The sequence below is a fragment of the Cornus florida genome, unplaced genomic scaffold (genome assembly GCF_030987335.1).
Source record: "Cornus florida cultivar Cherokee Brave unplaced genomic scaffold, ASM3098733v1 CherokeeBrave_3.0.0_Hap2_Chr04, whole genome shotgun sequence".
NCBI classification, from domain to species: domain Eukaryota; kingdom Viridiplantae; phylum Streptophyta; class Magnoliopsida; order Cornales; family Cornaceae; genus Cornus; species Cornus florida.
In genome coordinates this window covers 32,264,736-32,288,944 of record NW_026775574.1, presented here as the reverse complement: position 1 = coordinate 32,288,944, position 24,209 = coordinate 32,264,736, and the positions used below count along the sequence as shown (strand labels likewise).

The window sequence follows — 24,209 nt, the reverse complement described above, 5'->3', positions numbered from 1 at the left end:
ATATATATATATTATTGAAAGAATATTTTGGATACCAATCTGATGCAATTAATTGAATGTTTGCATATATTATATATATGCAGATATAATTGGGTCTTTGAGCATCAATCAAATTTTATTTCTTATACAAAATATATACATACATGTATGTTTATATGTGTGTATGTTTTGTATATTTATGGTCTTTAGGAGTGGTGGTTGGAGACCATGGTAGAGAGAATCGCAGAGAGGGAAACAGAGGGGAGAGAGCAACGAAGGAGAGATAGAGGAAGAAGAGAGAGAGAGCGAGAGAGGGAGAGGGAGAGAGAGAGAGTTGTGGTGGCAGTTGAGCGACGACGTTGTTGGCAATGGCCGTAGTGTTTTTGGGGAATATTATATATATACCTTGATAAAATTATGGACACTTTGAAAGTAAAGAATAAGGTATAGTAAATTTTTCGTATCTTTTGATAAAAACTCATCATTTTGGAAAGTGGTGCCGTTGACTTCATATTTTGGCACAATACTCCGTAATTCAATTTTTTAGAAATTATCCCTATTATAGTTACTAGCATTTGTAATTCATTAAATTTCAATTCAATTCTGCATTATCGAGATTTTCAAAGGAATTCTAATTAACTTTTTATTGTTTTCCCCTCATTTGACGATCACAAGAAATAAACTACCAAAAACATCTTCCAAATTCCAATATCAACCCAATCCATAATCTATCTTGTCACGTTTAATTATTTTTTTTTAGTTATGTCCATCCTAAGTGACGCAATCATTCTCGACGGGTGCAACTCTCTAGCTCCGTGTTCAATCTCGTCCCCATTCTCACAATTTGTGACTTAATTTTGCTGCTTTGTGCTTCCGCTGTAGCTTTATGACTTATGGTCATTATGGCCAAAACTAAGGTACAGAACAATAAGCTCCAACCAAACCATAGACTATTGTTGTTTCAAGTGATGCAACCTGACCAACAGGCCAGTGGCCTAATAGTACCAAACCCCCACTTCGCAAAGAGAGGTCAGGGATTCAAACTTCCGTAGAGGCATGTGTGTGTTAGTACCCAACTAAGAAAAAAAAGTGATGCAACCTGCCTATAACAGTTTCAACATTTCAGATGACATAGGGCTTGGCAAAACCAATTTTCAAGGGGACCCAAAAAAAAAAAAAAGGCAATGAACACAAAAATATGAAGATACTACATGCCAAAATTATTCTATGAACTGATCCTCGAACAAAACTATGAAAATAAAAATTGTTGCAACAAAAACATGGTCTAAGAACATGTATAGTGTGTAACTATTGGTGCTGGCAATTTCCAATTGGGTAAACTCCCCAGCCATTTTCTAAAGCGAAACACCGTGCACTTGATGCATGTAATCATGAAGCATTGGACGGGCCATCACCCGAATCTTCTACATCTGAATCCCCAACCATCTTCTCAAGTGAATCCATATCCCCAGCTTCTGAGAGAGTGTGTGTCCGAAGCTTGTCCGCGTCTTCACTGAGAAGTTCAGAAATGCAAGAAGAAATAGAAACTATCAGTACAACTATATAGCATCCATATAATGACTCTGAGAGTTAGAAAGATAAAGCTTACTCTGCAACCCCGAATATTTCTTTTACAATCAATGAGTTATCCCTTGAACAGAACTCTGGCAGCTGGTCCAAAAAGTAAAATAAAAATTCAACTCATTTCAACAGTATATGATTCAAAAGAAATCAAGTGGCAACTTGGTTTGAAAGCCCCCAGTTGCAAACAAAATCACAAGTACCAACAGAACTCTAAGATTACCAGATTGACCACATGCTGACTTATGATGTCTTGTACGTCACTTTCAAAAATAAAACAGAAGAAATATAAAAAGAAGAATGAGAGAATTGTGTAAAGGCTTTAAATGAGATTAATCACCCATTCACAACTCTAATGTTTATAGATAAAAAGAGCACATGCTCATATTACAAGAAAGGAAACTAAATCAAATCTAAATCAAATCACAATATTTTCTATAGCATAATCAAATATCTGCTAATACGGTAAGTTATTCCATACGTTGTGGCTATCATATCTGCTAACACTCCCACTCAAGTTGTTGCGTGGATATCTGAAACACCCAACTTGGACAATGCATCTTCAAACACAATCTTGTTAGCACCCTTCTTCAGAATCTACTCAGAATCTATACGTTGCAGACTGCAAATCTGACTAGTAATGATTTTCTCTCAAATGAAGTGTCGATCAACGAATAAAAAATGTCTCCTCAGACCATACCATAAATAACCAATCATGTCTTCTCAGACTGTAAACAAACAATAATGTCTCCTTAGACCATTCCCTTTCATACATATATTTAAACAATGTAGATGAAAGAATCAACAATGTATAATCAGACCATAGAAAAGAATAACTATGTCTCCTCAGATCATAAAAAAGAAAGGGTTAATTACAACAATACCCCCTGAGGTTTGCCATAATGACACTCATATACAAGTTGGACATTTTTTAGGCAATGACACCCCCTGACAAAATGTTGAACCAAACAGACCCTTAAAAGGTTTGAAAAGACAAAATTGCCCATCAACATTTAACTAATTTTAATTGTAAAATATTAGAATTTTAAAATGACACTTTTGCCCTTCTACCAATCTCACCTAACCCATTCAACCACTGAACCAGTGTTTATTTTCTCTCTATCTTCTGCATCAAATCCAGCTCGCCGTTGACAGTGCAATGCTCGAATTCAAAGCTCCGATCACAATCGCCACCACCATCACCCTATCACCCACAAGCAAGTAGGGGTGCAAGTTGGGCAGGCCCTACCCAGCCCAGTCCCAACCTAAACTCAATCCGAAGTCGGGTTGGGCTGGGCCGACCCAAGGTCAATCCAGATCTGGGCTCCAAGTAACCCGAACCCGAATAATTTCGGGCCGGACGGGTTGACTTGTCCAATTTGTAACTCTTTTTTTATTTTTTTTATTTTTTTTTTATATGTGAATTACATCTCAATTTGAAAATATCAATTTTTTTGAAAAAATTTAAAATTTCAATTCATTACTACTCTTTTATTTTTTCCGGATCTAATATTCAATTATTAATTTTTGTGTGCTTCCAACTCTAATATTATTTTCATTAATACAAAAAATAAAACTTATCTTATTTAATTTTAAATATAAAAATAAAAAAAAACCTTTTTCTTTTTGTTTGTTATTAAATAAATTTTTATTTTCAAATTATTCTAAACAAAAACCCTAAAACAACTTATATACGTGTATATGAGAGGAAACCCTAACACAAGCCACCGGAGAACAAACTAAAAGACTTTGAACAAAAGGTAAGAAAGAGAGAGAAAAACCCTAAAGGTCATTAACTTACAGGTTGTTTCCTCCGTTGTTGCCTCCAAATACGTATGAGATAAGGCTGCCGACGATTCCTTGATACCCGTTTCTCTCTTTACTCTCTCCATTCAGGTTTTCTCTCCCTATCTCCATCAACACGTGCAATCATATATATATATATATATATATATATATATCAAAGATCAACTCCTTTTTCTTTAGGATCTTGAATTTACTATAGTGAGAGCAACTATGGAGTCTAGGGTTTTTAAAAAATGATGCACATTTTTTTTTTGTTTTTTTTTGTAGCTTTAAGATCATGAAACTCGAAATAAATAAATAAATAATTCAAAATCTTTTTTTTTTCACCTTCCAAATCGAATGACATTATCAAAATGTGCATCGTTTTTTTAAGGTGTCCAAGATCTAGAAGGTGCCAAAAAAAAAAATAAATAAATAAACAGAAATTTGGATTTATTTTTTTATTTCTGGATTCCATGATCTGGAAAGTGTAAATAACAAAAGGATTTGGAATTTTTTTTTTTTTTTTTTTTTTTTAATTTCTGGTTTCCATGATCCGGAAAGTGCAAAAATATATATATTTTTAAAAAACTTTCAGGTTGGGTTTGGGTTGAACCCAAGACCAACCTGAACATAGCTGGGTTTTGAGAAAACCCAACCCAATTTGAGCCCAATTTGTGAATTAAAAAACCCAAGTTCGAAAATTTTCAACTGGGTTCGAGTTGGCCCGCCCAAGTTGCACCCCTACAAGCAAGACAACCTTCCCCACAAGAAAACAGACAACCTCCCCCACCATCGCCCAGAATCGTCACCACCACCCACCTTCACCACTACCCACCCCTTCTTTCCCCCTCTCTCCACTCACCACCTACCGCCACCATCTCCTCAACCACAGCCACCACCACCTCTCCTCAACCACATCTGCCGCCACCATCTCCTCAACCACAGCTGCCACCACCACTTCTCCTAACCACAACCGCTGCCACCACTTCTCCTCAACCATAGCTGCCACCACCGTCTCTCTCCACCCATCGGTGATTGCACAGTATCACATCTCTCTTATCACCACCCACCATGCTTGATCTGTGCAAAAACAAACAGAGGAGCAACCCACAGATCAATCCAGATCCATTTGCATCATGAGACTGTGGTTGGAGGTTACGGCGGCGGCGGTGGTGGTATCACTGGAATTAATTGAATCTGATTCATTTGCGCAATCTGAAATCTCGCTTGAATCTACTCTGGGAAGCAAAAGGCTTAAAGAAGTCAGAGGATTGTTGGCTGTCGACGATGTCGTTCCGAGCGGTGGCAACAAAACACACTTTGTTCTTGCCACAGATCGGTATATTTGAATCGATATATATATATATATATATACTGGTAGAGACCCAGATCGCAAAGTGTTGTCTATGTACATATACATATTGATGATCAAAGAAGTTCTGTTTGGTGTGTTATTAACAAAAGTTTGGCACGATTTGGGCGATTTTATAGCACTGCTGATTCTAGGGTTTTGACGATTCCAGCGCAGAGCTCCGACGACCAACCCATTGGTATGTTGGAAAACCATTATTTTTTTTTAATAAGTAGTACGTTGGAGAACCATTATATACATGCAATTTCAACCCAGGGCTCCGGCAATCCCACTGATACGTTGGAACGCATATGTGATATATATACATATACATATATATATATATATATATATCAGGTTATGTATATATTGACAATATTTGCGTATAGAGAGATGTGGGAGAGGTTATTTTGGCCTTTGGTAACTTAGTAATTTCGCTATTCAAAAGTGTCATTTCTTAAGTCAAAGGGCACTTGGGTCATTTTACCACATTTCAGGCCCTCAATGGGTGTCTTTGTCAAAGGTAGCAAATCTGAGGGGTGTTGTCATTGTTCAAAAGTGGGTTAACTTGTATATGGCTGTCAATAGGGCAAACCTTAGGGGGTGTCATTGTAATTAACCCAAAAAGAAACAACTATGTCTCCTCAGACTGTTTCTAAATGGGTGGTGCTAAACTCGGAACGCCCTTATTGAGGTCGGACCACCTTGCCTACACAACACCTCCCGAATGGTCATTAGACCATTCCCGAATGGGTGGTGCCGAACTCACAATGCCCTCATTGCAGTCGGACCACCCTAGCACTGATAACAAGAAGAAGAAAATAATAATAATAATAATAATAATAAAAAATCGTGAGAGAATTGTGTAAAGGCTTGAATGAGATTAATCACTCATTCACAACTTTAGTATTTATAGATAAAAAGAGCACATGCTCATATTACAAGAAAGGAAACTAAATCAAATCACAACATTTTCTATAGCATATTCTATAGCATAATCAAATATCTCCTAATACGGTAAGTCATTCCATAAATCGTGGCTATCATATCTACTAACAAAAACAAAATTAAAATTAAGCAATAATCAATTTAGTAAACCATGTTAAAAATATGATGAATTTTGATGGCTGGGTTTTAGGAAAATATAATTAAAAACTGAATCAAATACAACTTCATGTTTCCAGAAAGGGACGACCACTTGATAAGTGAGAACCAAAGGGTCATACGTAGTGATTGGTTCACCCCACCAAGCTGTAACGTCTTGTAGGACAATGTAATAAAACTATTGACAACTCCTTCAATCCTTCCTTTATGAAATGATGACTGATAAAAATTTAACACAAGTCGTTTTCAATAGAATATTTCTTGGAAACAAAAGTGAAAAACTAGCACTCATGAGAGAAAAAAAATACAAAGACCTTTAAGGAGAACAGTAGTTGGTAAAAAGTCACCATACTGAATCTTCAGCCACTTACCTCGGATAAATAATAAACCTTGCCAAAAAGAGCTTGCACAGCAAGTTTTCTCTTGAAACCCTTTTCAGAATAGCCTGACATATCCATGACTACTGGACCTAAAATGCAGAGACTAACAATCAGCATGTAATAGGCATTGCATCAATTCTTCTAATAATAAATCGCAGTGCAGCATACGAAAGTATTCTTCTGATTTCAGTTACTTTTTCAAACAAGTTGCTTTTAATAGTAATCAGTAGGGGCCAAATTCAGCAATGAATTCACCTCTCGGGTGTCATTGTCAATGCCTTCCTAGAGCCTGTGATTTTTCCTATCCTTGCAAGGTGTGATCAGCAGGGGCCAAATTCAGCAACGATTTCACCTCTCAGGTGTCATTGTCTATGCCTTCCTAGAGCCTGTGATTTTTCCTATCCTAGCAAGGTGTGATTCCTCAACATCTTCTATTTCTATTCCTTCTATCCTAATTCAATTTTGTGTAAACAGTAGGCACCGCAATGCAATGCACATGCTTAATTTACTCTTGTAACTTGTTACTTGCATGATTTTCCACTCAGGTTAAAACAGTGAGCGCTGTGACAGATGTCAAAGGTGCAGTGAGCCTGCGACAGATGTCTAAGATTGCAGACTGTCGATAGTTTCATTGTCCTAAATACTTTAACATCGTTAGAACAAGAGTACTGACAGCATCTTGGACAGGTTCCATAAGATTCTGACCCTGTTCCTTTTTTCTTTTTATTTCCTCTACGTCTTTTTTATTTATTATTATTTTAGGCAATTAAGACGCGCACACACCCACAGTTGCCCGTTATGGAGTCTGGAAACTTGAACACTCAATCTTCCACATGGAAAGCAGAGGAGATACAATTAGAGCTAAGCTCTTGGTGACAACCTATTTATTTTAAATGAAAATGTTTTCTTGGGGATCAGCTGGGCTTCCCTAAGCATCTATCGTGCAAGCATTTGAGGTCCTTTTATTTGTTTTGTTTTTTCACTGCTAGACAGATAATGTATCTGCGAAGAAGTAGAGATCTGGATAAGTTCTATTTCTAAAGATTAATTCCAAAATTAAACATTATACAAGGGAAAAATGAAGATATATATATATTTTTTAGTGGAACACTTTAAATAGAACCTACAATCAGTGACATAAAAAAATATATATGAAACTTCAGAGGGTAAGAAAAAGGACAAGAATACGAGCATATGTTTCTGCTGCACGCATGATAGTCATGGGAAAGAACAATAGTTTCAATGATGGTTAGTACCAGAGGCTACTTTTGTAGTACATAACCCATATAACACAAAAACATTGCACCACATGCCCAAAGTGAGAGGGAAAGTAATTTCAATTACATGGAAGCTGCAATTTGGCACCAAATAAGGACAAAGAAGACAACTTTTGTAACAAATAATGCAAGTGCCAGTTATTTTATAAGTATACTTAATTGATTATATTTTTACAAATAAAAACAGTCATTGCTGGTTGCAGTTGCAAAAGAATGGACTGTCAAGTGTGAGAATGCTGATTTGGGTCTAAGACAGTCACTTAGGGCCCGTTTGGGAAGTGTTGTGTTTTGTAGTGTTTTGTTTTAGCCTAGAACAGAACAAGTGTTTTGTGATGTGGTGTTCTGAAATGAGAACAAAACATGTTTGGCGACGAAAATTTGTGGTGAAAATTTTGAAATAGAAATTTTTTTTTTTTTTCTTTTTGGATGATTAAAATAAATTAATTACAGAGCTTGATTAGTTTGCAAAACAAGAATTACAGAGCTTGATTAGTTGATTTAGAAAAAAAATTAAAACAAAACCCAAACACACAGGTTAGCAATTGCAGAGAGAGAGAAGGGGCAAGCTTGAGAGTTGAGAGAGCGGCTGAAGCTTGCGAACGGCGAACCAGAACTGGAACAGCGGCCGATGGAAACTGAAAGATATGGGTTTTGATTTTTTGAACTATCTGAAATGATTTGCCGATATGGGGGTTTTGATATAGGTAATAGGTTTTGAACTTTTGATTCTTGCAGACAGATACATAAACTAATTTTTAGGGAAAATATTACCTAAATTATAGAGAAGCTACTGCTATACCTGAGACTTCACAAATAACAAAGGAGAACAAAGCCCTAAAACGCAGACTCTGTCAACGGCATAAATTAGAGAGAGAAGGTGAAGAGATTCTAGAGAGAAATTGAGATTTAGAGAGAGAGAGAGAGGGAGAGAGATTTTAAGTTGAGAGATACATAAACTGAAATATATGGGTTTTGAACTTCTGATTCTTGCAGATTTTGTAGTTTGCAGTTGCAGAGAGAGAGAGAGAGAGAGAGAGAGGGCAAGTTCAGAGTTGAGAACGAGAATAGAGATGGTGGCGGGTTTTGAACTTCTGATCCTTGTAGATTTTGTTTGCAGTTGGAGAGAGAGAGAGGGAGCAAGTTCCAGAGTTGAGAACGAGAATAGAGACAGAGGCGATTGGGAGGCTGAAATGATTTGCCCTAAAAAAAATTTATTATTATCCCCGCTACAGAGAAAAAAAGGGGGCCTGGAACAACATAAAACACAAAATTGTTGTTCCAGCTTTTGGTCCAAATATTGGAAGTGTACTGCTACTGTTGGGAACAAAACAAGGCGGGCCAAACATGTTGTGGACTCAAAATGGGCTACTGTAGCGGCCTGGGAGCATTACACAACACTTGGGAACACTTCCCAAACAGGCCCTTAGTGTAAACAATGCCAAGAATTAGGTCTGTGCTGAACCCATCGCTCCTAGCACCCTTAATTGAAGACCAACTGGGTAAAGGCATTTTAATTTTGTTAAAAAAATAAATTATTAAATACTGCCATGTGTGATATAAATGTAACACCGTAAGATGAGTCTCGAGCTAATTAAATACCACTTCTTATTGATGGATCCGTATAAGAACGCTATTACTTGAGATGTATAATTATTGTCATGTTTGTCTAAGAAAATGGCTCAAATTTGGTAAAACTGTTCATACATTGAAGATAATGATTATGAAAATCAATCCCTATCAAAAAGTATAAAAATAAAAATAAAAACTTTCCAGCCTACAGAGACTAAGAAGTATATATTCTGTCCATCATCTTACCCATCTCATATTATTATTATTATTTTTTTTTTCCCCCTGAAATCTCAAATTATTCTGACATAGGTCAAATGCGAATAATGTGCGCCCAGATGCAAATATTTTTGCAGTTGTACAATTAATTACCTTTGTCTTTCACAATCCGCCTTGAAATTTCATTTAGTATTTCGGTAACTTGAGAGTCATCCAGCATAGATGCTTTCCTGAGCTGGATCAAGTTTGCAACCAAGTCTGGGTTAAAGGGCTTTTCATTCAGTGCATACCGAATGTACTTGCGTAAAATCTCCTCCATATTAAAACCTGTCTGGATATGAATTAAAGATGTTGTTAAACTGAAATAGCTGCCTGAAATGTAATGAAGATGAAGATGACAATGATGATGATAAAATTAAAAAAGGCACATGCATGAAAGGACAAGAGAAAGAAAGCATGAAATAATTTTTGAAGAAAAGTAGACAAGTAGGTGTCACATATTTTGGAAGATAAGTTCCTTAGAGAAGAGCAAAAAATGAATGAGCCACGTTCATCCCTCTGGAAAAACACAATACATTTGGGATGGATCAAGCCAATTGCCAAAAATAGTACATTCAGATATCTCCTCGGCCAAATGTAAGCAAAATTAAATGAATTTTATTTTGGTCATCTATACATGTTTAACTTTGGTGGCATTATCTTAAGGAAAATGATTTTTACACCGAGTTGTTGCAGTGAATTGCCAGACCTACTATTTTTAATTGGTCATCTATGCAAGAAATAAGGGAGTGGGGCCCTCCACTTGCTTGTATTTTGCATAAATAACCAATCAAAGTATTCGGTTAGGCTTCGGCGTGAGTATCACTACTCTTTTTTCCACGGATAAGTTAAACACAAATGTTTTCCCCAAAAAGGGGGGGGGGGGGGGGGGGGAAGGGAAAAAAAAGAAAAGTAAAACAAGTAGATATCTCTGAAATCAAAACCTTATTGTTTACGCGAATGTCAGGCAACACAGCTGACCAGATAATTAACTAGGTGTAGCAAGCTGAAAAACAACCTAAACATGTAAAAAGAAGCATCTGATTAATCTTAAAATCCGTTAAAATTTGTGAATGTTCAGACCAATCATATTAAGATTGGAAATCCACAAGGCAACTAATTATTTGTCCTCCCACTAACTAGTTGTCTTAATGCATGAAGGCCATACTATTTTCAGTCGATAGAAATTACAAACTTTCTTAAGGGAATCTAAACTAGAAAATTCTATACAAAATCTTAACCTGGTACAACTTAGCCTCTTTGTGTTGGCAATTATTGTGTCAAAAGATCTTAATGACTCGTAATTTTCTTATTCAAGTCTTGTCAAATCCTGTTCCAAGTGTGGATAGAAAAGCAAGTTCAACCGATGCTTCAAAGGTAAGGCAACCCTCACACATATCAGGACAGGTGAGTGAGTGAGAGAATATGTTGAAAAAGAGATATTCGGTTTTAATAAGACCAGATTTTAGGGGATATGATAGGCATTTAAATATAGATAGTCAATGACTAAGATTAGGAAATTCTGTTAGTGTACAGCCTGTAGTTTCCTTTTTTGAGCTCCTTGTATTTCCTATTTAACTAAAGCATTGTAAACCATTCTTTGTACAGCAATATACAGATTCTTTTCAATCTTGAAATCGCCTATTTGGTATTAGAGCATCTTACCGATTCTTCTGGAAAAAAAAACCCCTAGCCGTCTCTTTTTTTCTCTCTTCCAAACAACCCTAATCACCATGTCTGATGATGTACCTCCAAGACCAAGACCTCCGAGTCCCAAGTCCAAAACTCTCAGACACACTCAGTCCAGATTACCACAATTCGGCTAAACGGTGAAAACTTCCTTCGCTGGTCCCAGTCCCAGTCTGTGCTGATGTACATCCGAGGCAGAGGCAAAATCGGCTACCTGGCGGGAGAAAAGAAGGAATCGAAACCTGAAGATCCATCCTACTCGACCTGGGATGTAGAGAATTCGATGGTGATGACCTGGTTGGTGAATTCTATGGAGAAGGACATCAGTTCTAATTATATGTGTTACCACACAGCAAAAGAACTCTGGGACAATGTCAACTAGATGTATTCAGACCTGGGAAATCAGTCTCAAGTCTATGAACTAACGCTAAAACTCGGAGAGATCCGTCAAGGAGATAACAGTGTTACAAAATATTTCAACTCTCTAAAACGTTTGTGGCAGGACCTTGATTTGTTCAGCGATTATGAGTGGAAATCGCCTGAAGATTGCAACCATTACAAAAAGAAGGTGGAAGACAACGGCATCTTCAAGTTTCTCATTGGACTCAATGTCGAGTTTGATGAAGTGAGAGGCAGAATAATTGGATGACAGCCCCTGCCTTTAATCGGTGAAGTCTTCTCCGAGGTTCGAAGAGAGGAAAGTCGCAAGCTAGTCATGCTTGGAAAAAAGTTATCAAATGGTGTTGTTGAGACCTCTGCCCTAGTCGCATCTGAAGCGAATATTGGCAGGAAGAAAGATGAAAAGCCCCGTCTTTGGTGTGACCACTGCAACAAGCCTCGCTATACCCGTGAAACCTGCAAGAAAATTCATAGTAAACAGCAAATTGGAAGAGTAAGCAGGAAGGCAGATTCAACCGTGCCCCATCAGCTCATGAAGCCGAGGCACTTCCCTTCAGCAAAGAACAGATGGATCATCTTCTAAAATTGCTGAAATTGAATTCCTCATCTGGTACTCCTAATGCTTCTCTTGCTCAAACAGGTAACAACCCGAAGGCCTTATCTTGTCGTTCAAATTCCAGTGTTACCCCATGGATCATTGATTCGGGGGCTTCTGACCATATGACAAGTTTTTCTCATTTATTTCAAACTTATTCACCCTGTTCTGGCTCTGAAAAAAACAGAATAGCTGATGGTTCTTATTCTCCTATTGCAGGCAAAGGTTTGGTAAAATTTTCAAAAATTATTGATCTTAAGTCTATCCCTTCATGTCCCTAAGCTTGCTTATAACCTTTTATCAGTTAGTAAATTGTCCAAAGACTCTAATTGTCATGTTATCTTTTTTGAATCCTATTGTGAATTTCAGGACCAGAGCTTGGGGAAGACGATTGGCAGTGATAAGATGATAAATGGTCTCTACTATTTTGAAGATGATATTACAAGTAATAAAAAGGCTCAAGGTTTGAGTAGTTTTCATTCTATCCCTGTTAGAGAACAAATAATGCTATGGCATTTTAGGTTAGGGCATCCTAGTTTCCCTTATCTTATAAAATTATTTCCAACTTTGTTTAAATGATTGGATTGTTCATCTTTTTATTGTGAGAATTGTTTTTTATCAAAGAGTCATCGTACTACGTATTCTCCCAAACCTTACCAAACATCAAAACCATCTTATTTAATCCATAATGATGTTTGGGGCCCTTCTAGGATCACAACTCTTTCTGGAAAAAAAATGGTTTGTGACTTTTATTGATGATCATACACGTTTGTGTTGGGTGTATTTAATGAATGAAAAATCTGAGGTTGAAAAATTATTCAAGGATTTTTATATGATGATTGAAAATCAATTTCAAACAAAAATTGGCATTCTTCATACTGATAACGGCACCGAATACTATAATGAAGTTTTAGGAAGTTTTTTAGCAGAAAAAGGAATTTTTCACCAAACCACTTGTGTTGACACACCCCAACAAAACGGAATTGCTGAAAGAAAGAATAAACATCTACTTGAAGTTTCTCGTGCCATCATGTTTTCAATGAATGTTCCTAAGTATTTGTGGGGTGAAGCCGTTTTAACAGCAACATATTTGATTAACAGGATGCCTACTTGTGTTCTTAACTATTTTACACCCCTTGAAAGCCTTAAAAAATCTTTTCCTGAAACTCGGATTTATTCCAACCTGCCTTTGAAAGTATTTGGGTGCACTGTCTTTGTCCATTTACCTAGTAGATTTCGGTCTAAATTGGATCCTCAGGCTGAAAAATGTGTATTTTTGTTGGGTATGCCCCGAATAAAAAGGAATACAAATGCTTCAATCTGAAAACAAAAAAAATGTTTATCAATATGGATGTCTTTTTTCTAGAAAATCATCCTTATTTTGAGAAAACTTTTCTTCAGGGGGAGAAAGAGAGAAGAAAATTTTTGGAAGATTTCTACTAATATTCCGTTACCTAAAACTATTGTCTCACACTCTATTACTCTAAACACTGATCTTTTTAAACAGGGAAATGATGTTCTAGAATCAGGAAACCTGGGGCCTCCTAGTCCTAATCTACCGAGCCTTACTGTATCTCAAACAGAGGGAGAAATCCTACCAACGGTTCCAAAAAAACCGAATCCTGAGCTTCTGGTTTATAACAGGAAAAAGACTCATCAAAAGAGTAGAGATCCTACTATTGAACCTAAGCAAGGCCAATCAGAGGTCCCAAGCAATGACTCCCTGAACACTCAAGGTACTCTAAATCCTAACTTGTCTGCAGTTGTCCCTACTATTTCTGATCGTACAGAGTCGCCTAGCCAAGTTCCTAAAGACCTTGATATCCCTATAGCTGTTAGAAAAGGAATCCGAACCTGTACCCAGCATCCCATTGCCAAATACTTGTCTTATAATAAACTTTCCCATAAACATAAGGCCTTTGCTTCAAATATTTCTCAGTTGTTTGTTCTAAGAAACATTCAGGAAGCACTAAATGATCCGAATTGGAAATCAGCAGTGTTGGGTGTAAATGGGTTTTCACTATTAAGTGTAAAGCTGATGGTAGTGTGGAAAGGTACAAGGCAAGACTTGTGGCGAAAGGTTTTACGCAAAAGTACGGCATTGATTACCAAGAGACATTTGCTCCTGTAGCAAAAATAAATTCTATCCGAGTCTTCTTGTTGTTGGCAATCAATTCTAACTGGCCATTACATCAATTGGACATAAAAAATGCCTTTTTAAATGAAAACTTGGAAGAAGAAGTGTTTATGAGCTTGCCACCTGGGTTCGAAGGAAAACACGATCAGAGCAAAGTCTGTAAACTCAGAAAATCCCTGTACGGTTTGAAATAGTCTCCAAGAGCGTGGTTTGAACGCTTTAGAAAGGCTGTGAAAAGTCATGGGTATCATCAGAGTCAGGTAGACCATACCATGTTCTACAAACACAGTGAGGAAGGGAAAATTGCCGTTTTAATTGTGTATGTGGATGATATAATTTTGACAGGTGATGACATTGAAGAGTTGACCAGACTGAAGAAGAAACTTGCTAAAGATTTTGAAGTCAAAGATCTGGAAGCATTAAAATACTTCCTTGGAATGGAATTTGCCAGGTCAAGAGAAGGAATTTTCGTGAATCAATGAAAATATGTACTTGATTTGCTTAATGAGACAGCACAACTCGGGTGTAAAGCTGCTGACACTCTAATTGAAGTCAACTTGAAGTTAGAAGCTGCCGAACTCGAGAATATGGTTGATCGTTAAAGATATCAGAGATTGGTGGGAAGACTAATTTACTTATCTCACACGCGCCCAGATATAGCATTTACAGTTAGTATGGTGAGTCAGTTCATGCACTCTCCTGGACAGGAACACTTTGAAGCAGTGTACAGGATCCTGAGGTACTTAAAGGGCTCACCAGGTAAAGAACTTATGTTTAAGAAACAAGGTCATTTGCAAGTGGAGGCGTACACAAATGCTGATTGGGCCGGCAGTATAGTTGATAGACGATCTACCTCAGGATATTGCACCTTCGTTGGAGGAAACTTAGTCACGTGGCGAAGCAAGAAACAAAATGTAGTAGCAAGGAGTAGTGCAGAAGCCGAGTTCAGAGCACTCGCCCATGGGATTTGCGAAGCTATGTGGTTAAAAAGATTCCTTGAAGATTTGAAGGTTACTGTTTCTCCTCCAATGAGAGTGTACTGTGACAACAAGGCTGCCATTTCAATTGCTCATAATCCAGTCCTCCACGACAGAACCAAACATGTGGAAGTTGACAAACACTTTATCAAGGAAAAGCTTGACTGTGGTATGATTTGCATTCCTTATGTCTCTACTACTGAACAAGCTGCGGACATCCTTACCAAAGGACTACACAAGAGACAGTTTGAAGTTTTACGAAGCAAGCTAGCTATGGAAGACATCTATAAGCCAGCTTAAGGGGGAGTGTTGAAAAAGAGATATTCGGTTTTAATAAGACCAGATTTTAGGGGATATGATAGGCGTGTAAATATAGATAGTCAATGACTAAGATTAGGAAATTCTGTTAGTGTACAGCTAGTAGTTACAGCCTGTAGTCACAGCCTGTAGTTTCCTTTTTTTAGCTTCTTGTATTTCCTATTTAACTAAAGCATTGTAAACCATTCTTTGTACGGCAATATACAGATTCTTTTCAATCTTGAAATCGCCTATTGAATACATACAAAATGTTTTTAAATTTCGCGTTCTTTGTATATGACAATCGAGCACGGGAATTCACATATAATGTAGTTGAGCACAAATATTGAACAATCAAGCACCAATACTCAAAACTTCACAAAGCTGAGCACAGATAACCAAGGTCCTAGTAACAAGAGTTCCTAAGACGGGTGAGTGAGTGAGTCAGTGAGAGAATACATACAAAATGTTTTTAAATATCGTGTTCTTTGAATATGATAGTTGAGCTTGGGACTTCACATATAATGATGGTTGAACACCACAGAGCTGAGCACAGATAAGCAAGGTCCTAGTGACAAGAGTTCCTAAATTCTTAAAAGATGTCCCACTCCCGCACGATTCCAAGTCTGCAATAACTTCTCCTGAATAGTGTTAGAAATTGTTTAAACTTCTCAAAAGATTTAGAAACATATAAAAACAATTACTGGAGTTTTTCATACGCATAACACACATGTATACACATTTTTTTAAAAGATAGGACAAAGTACAATAAACCCCACTCGACTAAAATTTTACTGAACACCCCAAACTCCCCCCCCCCCCCCCCCCCCCCCAACACACAACAACCAAAACTATCCGAGGGGGTAAAAGAGTGGATATTTTGACCAAAATGCCCTTATTGCTGTTTTATTTGAATCCTAATTCATCCGAACTTAAAAAATTCATATCTCACAATCCGCACATCCAAAAATTGCAAATAATATATGCACGGAAAGCTTATGAAACAAGGATTCCAAAAATATAAGATTTGTGCAACAAGCCGATATATCCAGAGAGAAATAGGAAATATAAGAATCTGCTCCAGCAAATCTTACTTTATTTTTTAAAAAAATTAAATACTCAGGATAGCCCCAACAGAGACCAATTATTCATTTTATTTATTTATTTTTTTTAAAATGGTGAATACATAAGAAAATGAAAATACCTTGACACACAATATGATATCGCATGAAATCGGTCTCTATTGGGGCTAAATTTTTTATATGTTATGCTCCATATGCAAATGAATAATTCTGGAAATTTTATTGCAAATATCCCCAGTATTTTATTTTTAAAAAATTAAATAAGATTGCTGGAGCAGATTCTTAGATAGCCTATTTCTCTCTGGTTATGGCGGCTTGTTGCACAAATCTTATATTTTCCGGAATCCTTGCTTCATAAGCTCTCCGTGCATAATATTATTTGCAATTTTTTGATGTACGGTTTGTGAGAGATGAATTTTTGTTTGTGATTCTGAGCTTTGATTGACTGAACATACAACAGTTTGTAGCAAAACTCACAATGAGAAAGAAGGTAGGTCACAAGCAATGATAGTGTTGGCAGGTCACAAGTAGCATCTGAACTTTGGACAGCAGGCGTAACACAATTAGACTCGTAAGAGATGGGTGGTAACCAGCTATCAATTTGAGCGCGTAATAATTGTGTCTAGTAGAGAATTTGTATAAATCTGCCTCAAAGTACTGTAATTCGTTCCATAGTGATTCATTAGGCTAAGAGGCTAAGACGGTAAGTCTTTGTGGTTTTTCCCTAGTAATGGTTTTCTACATATAATCATGAATCTCTTCTCCCTTTTATTTTGTTTACATGCTTTGTGTGATTGTTTTACATTAGTCACTTAAATTTAAAATAAGCCAAAAAAAAAAAAAAAAAAAGCAAACAAGACCAATTCACCCCTATCTAGGTCTGTTTTATATCTCTAAATCCATTTGGAACTTTCTGACTGTCCACTCTCTCACTTGGTATAGAGTCAAGTTGCTTAATGAGTTATATATTTTGAAAACTTTCAAAAACATTTTCTAGAAAAGGACAAAAAAAAAAAAATTATGTTTTTGGAAACATGGATTCTCATATGAGAGGGTGGATCTATTTCACCACCTCCCTTGTTTGATGGAACTAATTACAGCTACTGGAAGACCCACCTGAGAGCATTTTTCAAATCACTAGATGAAATTGTTGACTGGATGCACCCTATGAAAATTATAGGAACCTGTGATGAGGCTAAGGTTATTGAAAAACATAGGGAAGATTGCTCCAAGGATGAACATAATGCGTATAATGCTGTTTCTAGATGCTTGAATGTCAGAAATATGAGTTTATTGTGACCAAATTCCTTAACAAAATGTGATTGTTCTGTTGAACAAATTGTCCTTATCTTGCCAGGGAAGAAACAATACTGAAAGTGAAAAATGGAGAATGAAGATGGAAATGCATTAATGTCAAATTGAAGACATCATCAGAGCTCTACCACACATTAGATAAAAGTAAGCAAGATCTCAGCAAACTTTCCCTTGAGGTTTGCACATATCACCCACGCATAGAACTTTTGCAAAAATAATGGTCAACCTCCCTTGAGGTTATGAAGAAAATATAAATTCTCTCACACCACTAGCAGTCCGTTAAATCTGTTACATGTTTGTCTAAATGTTGAGTTTGACCATTTAAGTGAATTTTTTTACAAAATCCCTTCTACTGGCTCTGAAACGCTCAAATAGGTCTCTTTGCATAGGCTCTTCAATTCACCGGTCTCCATTATTCTCAATCTATTCTACATATATATCTAAACAGATACATGGAAGAATATATATATTTTTTTGATAAGTAGATACATGGAATAAAGGCCCTATTAAGCTGGTCACTGTACGACACTATTCTCCATCACCAGTCACCACCTTTTAAATGAATTTTTTTTTAAAATCCCTTCTACTGGCTCCGAAACTCTCAAACAGGTCACTTTGCATAGGCTCTTCAATTCACCGGTCTCCATTATTGTCAATCTATTCTGCTTATACATCTAAACAGATACATTAAAGAATATATCCTGAACCCATATACATATGCACTCTAAGTAGAAGAAAAACGGTGGGGATTCATCACCCCAGCACCAACAACTGAAAGGCCCTATTAAGCTTGTCCGACACTATTCCCTATCACCACTCACCACCTTTTAAACGAATTTTTTCACAAAATACCTTATACTGGCTCTGAAACTCTCAAACAGGTCTATTTGCATAGGCTCTTCAATTAACCGGTCTCCATTATTCTCAATCTATTCTACAAAGACATCTAAACAGATACATGACAGTATATATCCTGAACCCATATACATACGTACTCTAAGTGGCAGAAAAAGGGTGGGGAATTCATCACCCTAACACCAGCCACTGAAAGGCCCTATTAAGCTGGTCACTGTACGACACTTTTCCCCATTACCAGTCACCACCTTACTGCGCCCCATTTCCTCTTCTCGCACTCCCTCTCCATCCAAAGCCCACTCTCAATCTCTCAAAATGAAAAAAGAAAAAAGAAAAGAGACAGAAACGGAAATATTGAGAGTTTAATGTCCACCCACAGTATGTCAACGTATCTGTAGCTAAAGATCTCCACCATCACCACTACCATAACCATTGTCGCTAGCAACATCACGGTCATCGCCATTAACACCACCATCTGTGTGTTTGTGTGTTTGGCTAACGATGGATGCAAGGACTTACAAAATTTTGAAAGTTTTGTAATATTGCAAGTTTGAGCAACAGCTATGGCAATTGAAAACCCTAAAAGAAGGTAGTCCATCCCAAATACAAAAGCCACAAGGACCGTACAAGGCCCACTATACTATCAACTATATCCTTTTTTTGATAAGTGCTATCAACTATATCCTTCACCGATTCACAATTCCATCCCTGTAACGGAAAATTTAAGGAGCTAAGAATGGAGAACTTAAGAACCCATATCGGAACGTCCTCACTCTCAAAGGACTGCCTGTTTCGCTCCGCCATAAACCCCACCAAAAACAGAGGGGTGCCACCCACTAAGTTTCTCAGACTTGCCTCCTCACTATACAACCCTTCCAAACCTCAAGCATACTCTTCGAGGACTTTGGCATGACCCAAGGACACAAAAGAGAGCGAAGAAAATGAATGTTCTACACTTGGCAATCTCATTTATTGGCTGTTAACATGTTCTGCTCTTTGTTGTTATTCTTCTCATATCAATTTCCAAACTTCTTTTCTCACTTCTTTTTTAGGTTATATATTTTTCATTTTTAAAGTCATATTAAAATAGAAAAAAAGAAAAGAAAAAGAAAAAGAAAAAACAAGCAACTACTTGGAGTGCAATCTCATTAAGCCCGCGCCCTTGTAACCATTGGATTATATCGTGAGGTCAGCCTATTAATCTAACAGTTATAGGGATTTAAGCTCAATGAGAGTATCCTCATATAGATATGCTCTTGAAAATGTACATTACTAATTGTATTGTAAAAAAAATTTACAATTATTTCACAATTTCTTTAAATTTTAATTTCATATTACTTATTTGGGTACCCCAAATAAATCTCTCAGACTCCACCCTTGTGTCCAGCACATGTACCCAATTTAGACAGTAGACACTCATATCCTCTATATGTGATGATGGATGAAGAAAATATGTTTAAATTTGATGGTCGAGAAGGGTTTCCTACTTCCAAGACAGATGGAATTCTCCTTTGTTTCACCACATCACATTTAATTTAATTTTAAGTGAACCATTTTTTTCTTTTTAAAGAACAATACAATTAAAAATTTCACTATCAGATAACATATCATATATTTAATGTACATGATGTGTCCACGTACCCGCACCCAAATTTTGGACACATTTCAAACCAAGTCCTAGTATCCTAGGATGTGGGATATAGGGAGCTCACACATACTTGTAGACACACGTGACACTCACACACCCAAGTCCATGTAACATATGACAGTATCTATACAATTTCAGCATGTTATCTATCACAATAGACACGAGAAGTTGAAAAAGGGAGGGGGGAAGAGAGAGAGAGAGAGAGAGAGAGAGAGAATCACAGGCATATATGTATTATGTGTCTAGCTCATCAAATATGTACGTGTCTCACCTTTTGCATTAGTCCCTTCAAAGCTGATTGTTGCACTGCATCTCTTCCTTCTTCAAATAATGCATCGATTGATTTGCATAGAACCACATTTTTATTAACCTGAAGAAATCATCTCAAATTAGGCAGCTAATCATGCATCAAAAGCAACTTTAGAAAGTCTCCATATAATTAAGTATGCATAAATTTGGGCAAGTACTTAAATCAGTGAGAAGGGTGGTAGTTCTCAAGAGTGCCCAACTCGCATTCATAAGATAAGATGGTACAGATCTTATATACTATCTGATCCACAATACATAACCTTGGCGGAAATCCGATAAATTAAATGTTATATGTACTCCTAGCAAAATCAGGCCAATCAAATGCTGTTATATATTGAAGTGATCTTTTCCTTGACTGAGTAGACTACTGATCTTGTTTAGTATATCAGCAGTAAGAAATTTTGCTACATCCAAAATGAGTAAGATCTTGAAGCGGTCTATACATTCTGTAAGAGATAATCTACATTGGCCACATTCAAAATGGGTCCAATATTGCTACAGTTATAATTTGGGAAAGGGGGTTTGGATGTCCACAAAAGTATGCAAATACCCAATTACATAGTAAAGGTACAAAGACCAAATTGAAAACCCAGAAGGGACGACTAATGTAAACGCTAATAGCATTGATGAACAACAGAACGATGTAATCTATGTAATGTGAATACCCAATTTTCTTATTTTCTTTCTTTTTACCAAAACTGGAAAGCAAGAAGTGTACAAGCAAGCTGACAATTGAAACAAAAACACAAACACAAAGGAGGCATGGGAATTGAAATACCAATTTGCGGCGTAATTCCTTGGGTGAATTGAACTTGCGGACGGTCTTGACGAATGACATGACGAAGGTAATGCCAATATAAGCCATGGGGACGGCGAGAATCCAAGGCAAGGAGCTGCTGCCGACTCTGGGCCCCGGAATGGCCTGCGTGACGGAGCCCGTGAACTCCACCAAGTCCAGCGCCTTCTCCTGTATCCACGGCACATCCTCTTCCTCTTCAACTTCTGCTACTTCTTCCTGTTTCTCTATTTTTGTAACATCGTTACTCTTCCTTGAGGCGGTCACCGACACCAATCGAGTGGATGAGGATGAGAATGAGGAAAAGGGTTTGTATCTGTTTCTGTATATGATTCTTCTGTGGGCTAAAGAAAGAGGAGAAGAGGGTGGAGTGACAGTAGAGAGAGAAGATGAAGGGACGAGTGCAGAAGGAGACGTCACGGGGTGGCGAAGAAGACGAAGTTGAGGAGAGGCAGCACAGTAACAAGCCGCCATTGGGAAGAAGACTCTCACAACGGTTACTGCGAGAAGAAAGTTGGGTCTGTCCGTCGGGCAATGCCTAGCTAAATATGAATTTTGGACACCTTTTACTTTTACAAAAGTGTTTTTTTTTTTTTTATTATTATTATTATAATGACATTGTGGTAAAACAAATTGGGAGGGGAATATCCACTGGTGCCCAAAACAACCTTAGGAACCTGTGAATGGGGCCAAACTGTTTTTTTATGGTTCGGTTCTACAGTTTTAGCAGCTTGGTTCCAATTTTAATATTTTAGGAATGGTTAGAATTGATTCGGTTTTGATTTAATTTGGAATGGAACTAAATCGAATCATGTGTACTTTAACATATAAAAAATCAACAGGGACTAGGTTCAATATTTGTTGTAAATTAATTTAACTACTAAAAATGAACTTTGTGCACTTTCTTTTATTTGGACTTGAATCTTCTTCAATGATTTCTCTCCAAGTAACATCCAATCATTCCTTTTGATGTGATTAAGTTGTGTGTGCACTTTATGAAACCATTCATGATGGGTAGCTGGTGCGTTTGTAATCGTTGGATGTTCAAGATGTCCAGGAGAAAAAATATTAGAGATGTCAAAAGACAACCGAGACATTTAGGCTTACTTGAGATTATTGCTCTCGGTTCAATGATGTCTAGGTTCAAATATTGGAGTTAGAACGGTATTTATAGACTAATTAGTCAAATGGGAGCACTTTTAATCAAAGCGCCATCGTTCTAAGGGAAATTTAAAGATTTTCACACTCAAACCCTAAGGTAGGGTTTTTCTTAGTGTGTGGCGCGATAATTTAAAGAATGACACCTTAAAGTGCGACATTTTGCTTTTCTTATCTTCTTTGTGATCATTTACTCTTTATTATAATATAACTCATAAATCCTAGCATGGCTCATTCATTGGATAAAAATTCTCTCCTGCGCAACAAGACATATGTCCTAGCCAGTGAGTGATGTATGGTCCTAGTAGCGCCATGTCACATAAGTGGGGATGGGTTAAAATTTGTTACTGTATACTGCAAATATAGTACTTTATACAAAATATCAAATTTCAGTAGACGATACTTTTTTTTTTCTTCCCTCTCAAAACCCTAAATTCTTAGCATTATCTTATCAAAATCTCTGATTTGGTGTCGATTGATTCGAGGTATATGTGTTTGAATCATTTGTTGTTAGTATTATATCTCTGGTTTTGCTATTGATTGGTGGGAAAAAGATCTCCACGGTTCTCAAATTGAATAGCTAGATAACTATGGTTTTGCAATTGATTGGTGGGAAGATGATTTCCACGGTTCTGAAATTTGATAACTTCATCCGAGTATGACAAAACCTTTTATACATACACACACATATATATACATAAATACATGTGGATGTATATATATTAGTTTGTACCAATATTCACTATGCATCCCAACGTTCTCCTTAACAACATCCCAACGTTCTCCTTAACAACATCCCAACAATCTTTTTCTCTTGTTTGGGATGCATGTTAGAAAAATGTTTGGACGTTGGTCTTACATCACAATATTTTCTTAATGTACATCCCAACTTTCTCTTTACTAGCATTCCCAACAATTTTCTAACGTACATCCCAAATAAGATAAAGAGATGAATAGTGTGATATTGGTAAGAAAAAGTTAGGATGTTGATAAGGAGAAAGTTAGGATGTAAGGTAGGAAAATGTTGTGATATACAATTTGTACCAAGATATATTTATGTATTTGTACAATAAGTGGGATGTTGGTAAGCTGAAAGTTGGGATACAAGATGGTATGTTGTAGAGGCAGATGGTATGTTGCATCTAGCACATACAATAAGTTGCGGGTATACCATCTGTTCTAGAACATACCATCTGCTCTATAAATGTTGTGATATACAAGAAGTTGTAGGTTAGGGAAATGTTTGTGTAGAGAGAGATGTAGAGAGAGAGACAAAAAAGCAAGAAGTTGGTCTGGTTTTGATTTGGTCCCATATATATGTGTGTATATACAAAAGTTTTCTTTTTTAATTTTTTACCTCATGTATTTTTACTTTTCTAATTTACTCACCGGCTAGGACATATGTTCTGTTGCGCCGGAGAGGATTTCGATCCTCATTCATTGCCCTTCATTTTGCCTTGTAGTTGATTAATTCTCAAAGGCTATATGGTTGCAATGACAATATATATATATATACTTTTAATTGGGCTAGTATTATAAACAAAGAGAGAAAATGTACATGGTCTCTTGGAGAAGGGAAATAAGGCCCAAAGCTTAGCTAGTTGCAACAACAACTATACATTATATCATAGATTAACAACATCCAGAAAAGGCCAAACATGGTAGTAGA

General features: G+C 36.9%; 1 protein-coding gene across 2 annotated transcripts; it reads right to left on the bottom strand.

The window, feature by feature from the left end:
• Nucleotides 1-1,056: 1,056 nt before the first annotated feature.
• LOC132303114 (uncharacterized) lies at nt 1,057-21,924 on the bottom strand. 2 transcript variants are annotated; one of them, XM_059800201.1, is made up of 6 exons: nt 21,365-21,921; nt 20,549-20,647; nt 9,399-9,576; nt 6,175-6,272; nt 1,589-1,650; nt 1,057-1,492 (listed from the first exon to the last, which is right to left on the bottom strand). In XM_059800201.1, the coding sequence occupies exons 1-6, from the start codon at nt 21,854-21,856 to the stop codon at nt 1,369-1,371; spliced, it is 1,053 nt and encodes a 350-aa protein (XP_059656184.1). In that variant the 5' UTR covers nt 21,857-21,921; the 3' UTR covers nt 1,057-1,368. The 2 variants fall into 2 exon arrangements, with proteins under 2 accessions (XP_059656184.1, XP_059656185.1); XM_059800202.1 differs by lacking the exons at nt 1,057-1,492; nt 1,589-1,650 and adding an exon at nt 1,868-2,288 and having other exon boundaries at nt 21,365-21,924.
• Between the last annotated feature and the right edge of the window lie 2,285 nt (nt 21,925-24,209).